Below are 6,530 nucleotides of genomic sequence, written 5' to 3' on the forward strand. Positions count from 1 at the left end.
ATAAAGAGAGACGGGGATAAGCGCCTTACAAGTACAAGTCTTTAGTTACATTCTATTACGAGCACAAATTCTTTGAGTTACCCTCTCCGCAAACGAAAGCTTGCAACAGGAGGCCCGATTGAGGATGCAGTTAAGCGAGCCAAGATTGCGATTAATGAGATTAATGGCTTCTAAATTATTTTAAGAAAAAGTAAAACGATGTAGATTTTTTATTTTTATTTTTGGCTCTTGGTACTTCTAACGAATGTTGTGCTTTTCTTCTGCTGGCGGCAACCCCTTTTTTCTTAAAAGCACTACTCATCTGCATAACCGACCCAATTTGATAAAGTCAAAAGCATTTTATTAATTGAGCATTGCATTTGGTCAATTTCTAAATAATTCTGTGGGTGGGTGCCCAAATTACAAAAAGAGCAAAAGTCAGTCACTTTTTTTTTTAGTTTTATGATGATTATGCGTCGATTCGAGATTGGCACAATAACTCTTTTATCTCCAACCCCATGTAATATAGTAGAATAATGTAAGACAAAAGAAAAGAGCGATAAAAGTTGAATCTACGACTACATGAACTTCGGACGACCATGTATCTCTTTTCTTTTCTTTTTCTTTTTTTTTGGGTCATATTTTATTCATCAACGAGATTGGAAAAGTTGGTAAGTTTAGTATGTTAGTTTACAGGGGGGGTCCAGAAACTGTCCATAGCCTTAAACCCCGCACACGCCCCTCGCGGGGCTCGAACCCTTGCCTCTACTGAAGGAGGGGGTGAACTTACCATTTAAGCTAGCATGGCAGTTCGACAACCGTGTATCTACTTGAGCTAAATTGCAAATTCTAATTTGTTCCCCGCATGTCAAAGTCCATTGCATGACTCTCCAAGAAAGATGAAGATATACCATTTATTGGGTCACCAGCCAAATTCATCATCGCCTATCCAGCGCGTTTCACGCTTAACAGAAGAAAAAAAAAAAAAAAACTCTCGGCGACAATATTGTAGTGCGACTATATATAAGTCGCGATTAAGAAAAAGGGACATGGAAAATATGGAAGTAAGATTGTAGAGAATATGCAACTTCAACCTTCTCATTTCATTCCGTCCAAATAATTCAAGCATTACAAAAATACACTATTCCGCACAACTCGATTAAGAACTACAGTAGTAAAGAGCAAGGGCATTGTCCTAATGCTTTTCTAACACTGCTTAATGCCAAGGGACCAAGAAAATTTCTTTTCTCGCCAAGGCATTCTTGAAATTGACAAGCCATCTCGTACACACAACTCGATTAATTCCTAGATACCAAATCATAGCCTCTACCAGTGAAATTCCGGTTAATTAAGTGGTAAATTTTCATATGAATTGACTACCTAGGAATTCATAACACTCAAGAGGTTCCGATCCGACTAACCGACTAATTATGAAAAGGTGATTATGCTACTACCTCCCTCGGATTACATTTTGAGGGACAAACAGAATTTTTTGTTTAGGATTTTTGTTTACATATAACTTACAAAAGGGACAGGGGATACTGCCAAGTGGCATTCTTGCAAAACAGACGATCTGGCCGTACATCTCAACACGAATAGCTTGAATTGAATCTACCACAAATGTAAAAAATGACCTGAGGCAGAGCTAGAATAAGGGGTAGTAGGGAAAGACGAATGTAAAAAATGACGGGAGAAATATGTGGACAAATACCTAATTTCAAAAGGTTTTCGGAGTAATTTTACCTTCTTTTTTTTTTGAGATCGAAGATTGACCAATAGGTTAAAAATCGAAGAACTACTTGAGAAATTTGGTGTCGGTCAAGGCTTGAGAGTTACTTGTCTGCTATCATCCCCTTTGGAAGCTAGTAATTTATACACAGATTGGTTTCCTAAGTTTAATTGATATGCGCGGAAGTTACTTCGAACACCTAATTTGTTAAAAAGCAAATGCTAATCTCCCCAACATGGGCGGAGGATTAGTGAGTCCGGATGCCTTTACAACAATCAGTTCTTTGACTACTCGGGCAAAAAGATACTAACTTAACTTGACATGTTTAACCCTCACTTTTTCTACTAATAACAAATCCAACACTAGCACCAAATTTTCACATTTGGCGGCAAATTTCCCCCCAATCTGTCCTTTTACTTTTCACAAATGTACAAAGCCATTACCATATTATTTATAAATGTTATATTTTAAGGGATTTGTTCCCTCCCAAGTTTTTAAGTTCGAAACATTTCAAGTGCTATCAATTTTTTTTATATAGAGTATTGCCCTAACTTTAATTGGGATCTCCTCAAGTGGGCGGTGAGATTGGTCTCCAAAAATTAATCGAGGTGCGCATAATCTGGCCCGGACACCTGAATTATTAAAAAAGAAAAAAAAGAAAAGTGGCAAAGACACAAGTATTCTTAACGTTAAATATTCATACCACCCACAAAGATATACTCCATATTTTCATTTGTAATCATCTATCAACATAATTAGAGTACTAGAAAAACACACTTATTCTAGAACTACAATTCATAATACCCAAAAAAAAAACTTGCACATTTTCATCGATTAATTACTCATTAGACATCAACATGCTTAAGAGCCTGTTCCAGAACACCTTCTTAAAAAATAAGTACTTATTTCACCTTTTCAAACTCAAAAATAATGTAAATGAAAAATAATTTTTTAATTTTTTTTTTGCACAGTATTAAAGATTTCAATGAGATCTTTCAAACAAGATCCATAATGCATATTTTTAGATTTCAATAAGCCCATCATTTTTGAGTGTAAAATTGGCTTCTTAAAAAATAAATACTTATTTCGCGTTCTGGAACGGGGCCTAATACCTGCAAATAATACCCTCGTTCCGTTGAATAATGTTGTTTTTGCAACATGAATTTTCTTTGAGGTGCCATGTGCCACCCCGGCCCGTTGTTACCTCCGCCCTCCTCAATGATTTATTTATTGGGTTTGAGTCTTACGATAGATTGCGAATTCAACGAGAAGAATCGAAAAAGTAAGAAAATTATGACTTTTACACAAGTTTTTTTTGAAAATATCCAAGAAAAGTCCAAAAGCTTACGTTTTTCAGTGTTCTTGGATATTTTCAAAAATACTTTGATATTTCTATTTTTTCATTTTTTCGATTTCTCTCGTCAAGACAAACAAATAATATATAAAAATTTGTCGCAAAACTAACAAACGCAATTTTTTTTGGAATAAAGACAAATTCAAAAAATTGTAGTGGTTAGTGAAAACACCCCATTTAGGCCCCTTCCATTTAACTTTTAGCACCTTTTTTGTGTGTGTGGAGGTTTTGTCCTTTTTGAAAAAAAAAATCACGTTCGTTGTTAGGTGTTTTCGGTAGTGAATAGGTGGTTGTCTCAAGTTGTTTCCAGTTATGAATAAGTTGTTGATGTATTTGTGAGTGGAGTTACTGTAGCATGGATGGTACAATGCTAAAAAAAATTATTAATAGAAATGAGATGGTAAAATGCGTTAAACTTTTTTGTATTTTTTTGGTGAAAACATCCCCCAAGTGGAGAAGAACTCGGCCTTGGTAGAGACCTGGCCTAAGGAAATGGAGTAATTTATTTGACTGAACTGTGGAAGGTTACAAGGGTAGACTTGTCATCATATAATAAAAGAGACTTGAATTCCATCAATTATGGTGCTGAAAGGACAGTGCGTTTCTAGCTGGTGGCTTTCTCCCAAGAGAGAGAAACAATAGAGTATTATTCGCACGAAAATTTAAGCTATGCCCATCAGGCGGAGTATAGCGGAACCGTTTTTTAAAAGAAAAACTAGTGCAATTAAGAACTGGTAAAAAGCAAGGGCATTGTCCTAATGTTTTTCCAACACTGCTTAATGCCAAGGGACGAAGAAAATTTCTTTTCTCGCCAAGGCATTCTTGAAATTGCCGGGCCCTCTCGTACACACAACTCGATTAATTCTTGGATACCAAACCACAGCCTCTACCAATGAAATTCCGGTTAATTAAGTGATAAATTTTCATATGAATTGACTACCTAGGAATTCATAGCACCCGAAAGGTTCCGATCCGACTAACCGACTAGTTATGAAAAGGTGATTATGCTACCACCTCCCTTGGATTACATTTTGAGGGACAAACAGAATTTTTTGTCTAGATACTTATAACTTACAAAAGGGGATAGGGGATACTGCCAAGCGGCATCCTTGCAAAGCAGACGATTTGGCCGTACATCTCGACATGAATAGCTCGGATTGAATCTAACACAAATTTGAGCCGTCAATTACTCGATAAAGATGCAAGCCATCGATCGTCAAAATGAACGGCCGGATCAACCGCTCTGTACCGGTTTTGCCGGAGAGCTTGGCAGCATCCCCTTCCGACAAAAAGGCGGCGGAAAACCGGCCCACGCATCACGAAAAGTGTACCCCCTTTGTGATCCTCGTCGGCAATCGAATATTACCTATTATTAATTATTAATGCAACCGATTTGCATAAATAAAACCTTGGATTTGACCCTTTAACTACATACATAAAATTAATATTCAACTTTCGGTTAAAATATTCTGCTAACTACTTCGCTTTACTATATCCTAGCAATTATTTAAGTTGTGGATAATTGTTACCTAATTAACACTGCATGCGAGATTCGGTGTTAGGTCTAGAGTAGCCACACGGGTGAAATCTTTGGGCGATTTTACGTCTCACTTTACATGTTATAATCGAGCTGCACATAAAAGAGATTGTTAGACGTGTACCATATTATTATTTCAACTCTTAAATTCTTTTTTGTTGAAAGAGTGCAGAAAACAGAAATTGATGACACTGTATTCGTTTTGATGGAGGCGTTGAGTACCGACCCCATTTAGAATGGGTGGAAAGCATACCTAGAATACAAAGTACGGAAAATGAATGGATTTATTCGGGCGCGATCGACATCATATCAACTCCGAATTTAGATAAAATTTCTAGGTACATGTATTCCAATTAAGAACGACACCACATGTTCAACCACTTTTGTGCAACAAGAAAAATAAGAAAATCGTGCCATATAGGTTTTAACCATTTTTGTGAAACAAGAAAAAATGAAGAGGAAAAATGAATTTTGAATTATACATGTGTAAAAAGGTGACTCTGAATCACAGGCACTAACAAATGAATCCCACTAGATGAGAAATTTTTCACTGCCGGGTCTCGGTCGTCCAAACGTGTTTGGGTTTGAGGAGGTGTTTTGGTAATTTCACACTAAAAAATTATCCAAATACATTTGGACGGCCAAGATGGTGCTCGGCACCACGTGGCTGTGGCTGTGGCCACTCGGCACTGAAAAACTTCTCCCACTAGATTGATCACCAGAGTGGGAATCCTTTTCTTTTTTTTGGTTCATGGAAAAAGCCAAGTGGGAATCCTTCGAGTTGAAGGTTTTTGATTTGACCACCCCCTCTCCCATATTGCATTTTAAATAAGAATAATAATAATAATTAGGGTTTTTTTGACAATGGAGCCCTATATAAACCCAACCCCTCCACACTTCAAGTCATAGTAGCATTTTGAGGAATTAGAGAAATGGCTAGCTTGAGAACTTGGCTCTGCCTTGTCCTGCTCTTCCTTCCAATTTTTTGCTCCGAAACTCGATCTCCTGACCCGTTTTCGAGATCACCGAACGAGGTTAATCCGTTTGAGCTTCACCGCGGAGGGTCCGAACCTGGACCAGTCCCGTTGGGAAGAAAGAGAATTAAACGGGGATTGATCGAAAGCGCGGAAGAAATGTTCAAGTCGAGAAGCTGGCCAGAAGATGTTAGCGAGAATCAGTACGGGTTGACCCGGCTCAGCCCCGGAGGACCCGACCCGAAGCATCACTAGACAAATGACATACTGGTTCTTAAAAGGATTTTGGGTGCGATAAAAGTTGTAAACTGTCGTCTTTGAATTATACACAAACTGGTTCTTTACAGGATAAATAAATATTGTATGTGATTATCTCTATCACATATTGTTAGTTACCCCCAAAAAGCTTAGTCACGTGATAGTATGAGAAATCAAATAAATGCTTGTCTTTCATGAGCTTGCATATATGTTCGAATCTCACGGAGGTCAAGCATTCGAAATCTTCGGGCCACCAGAGGGTTTTTCCGGAAATTCACTTTAGGGCCTCAAAATTATTCGAGGTGCGCGGAAGCTGACCCGGGCATACGGTTATAAAAAAAAACCACATAATTTTGGTAATTTAGTTAGTGGTGCTCCGTGAAGGCACGTAAATGGAGAATAAGATAGGATATGTTTGTTTTGTTCTTGATCCCCCGTTTATTATCAGTTTATAGATGGTGGAGAGATCCTTAAGTGGAGAAATTTTCAGTGCCGAGCGGGTACCACATGGTGCCCGCTCAGTGCATCTGGGCCGTCTATTTCGGTTTTGGACGGCTCGGATTCGGAGAGAGAAAAATGAGAGAGTATTTCAATTTGGGCCGCTCGGGTACCACGTCAGCCGGGTGACGTGGCACCCACCCGGCACTGAAAAATTTGTCACTTAAGTGGGACTGATCCATAAAGTTTATCTTAAATACG

The 6,530-nt window shown here is 38.1% G+C and overlaps 1 protein-coding gene across 1 annotated transcript; it reads left to right on the forward strand.

Annotated features, from left to right (window-relative positions):
- The first annotated feature begins 5,531 nt into the window (after positions 1-5,531).
- LOC131322686 (CLAVATA3/ESR (CLE)-related protein 4-like) lies at positions 5,532-5,828 on the forward strand. Its single transcript, XM_058354102.1, has one exon. The coding sequence runs from the start codon at positions 5,532-5,534 to the stop codon at positions 5,826-5,828; it is 297 nt and encodes a 98-aa protein (XP_058210085.1).
- Positions 5,829-6,530: the final 702 nt, after the last annotated feature.

The sequence above is a fragment of the Rhododendron vialii genome, chromosome 4a (assembly GCF_030253575.1).
Source record: "Rhododendron vialii isolate Sample 1 chromosome 4a, ASM3025357v1".
NCBI lineage: Eukaryota > Viridiplantae > Streptophyta > Magnoliopsida > Ericales > Ericaceae > Rhododendron > Rhododendron vialii.

Excerpts from the sequence above, each read along its gene's own strand:
- LOC131322686 (XM_058354102.1), top strand. The coding sequence starts at position 5,532 with ATGGCTAGCTTGAGAACTTGGCTCTGCCTTGTCCTGCTCTTCCTTCCA.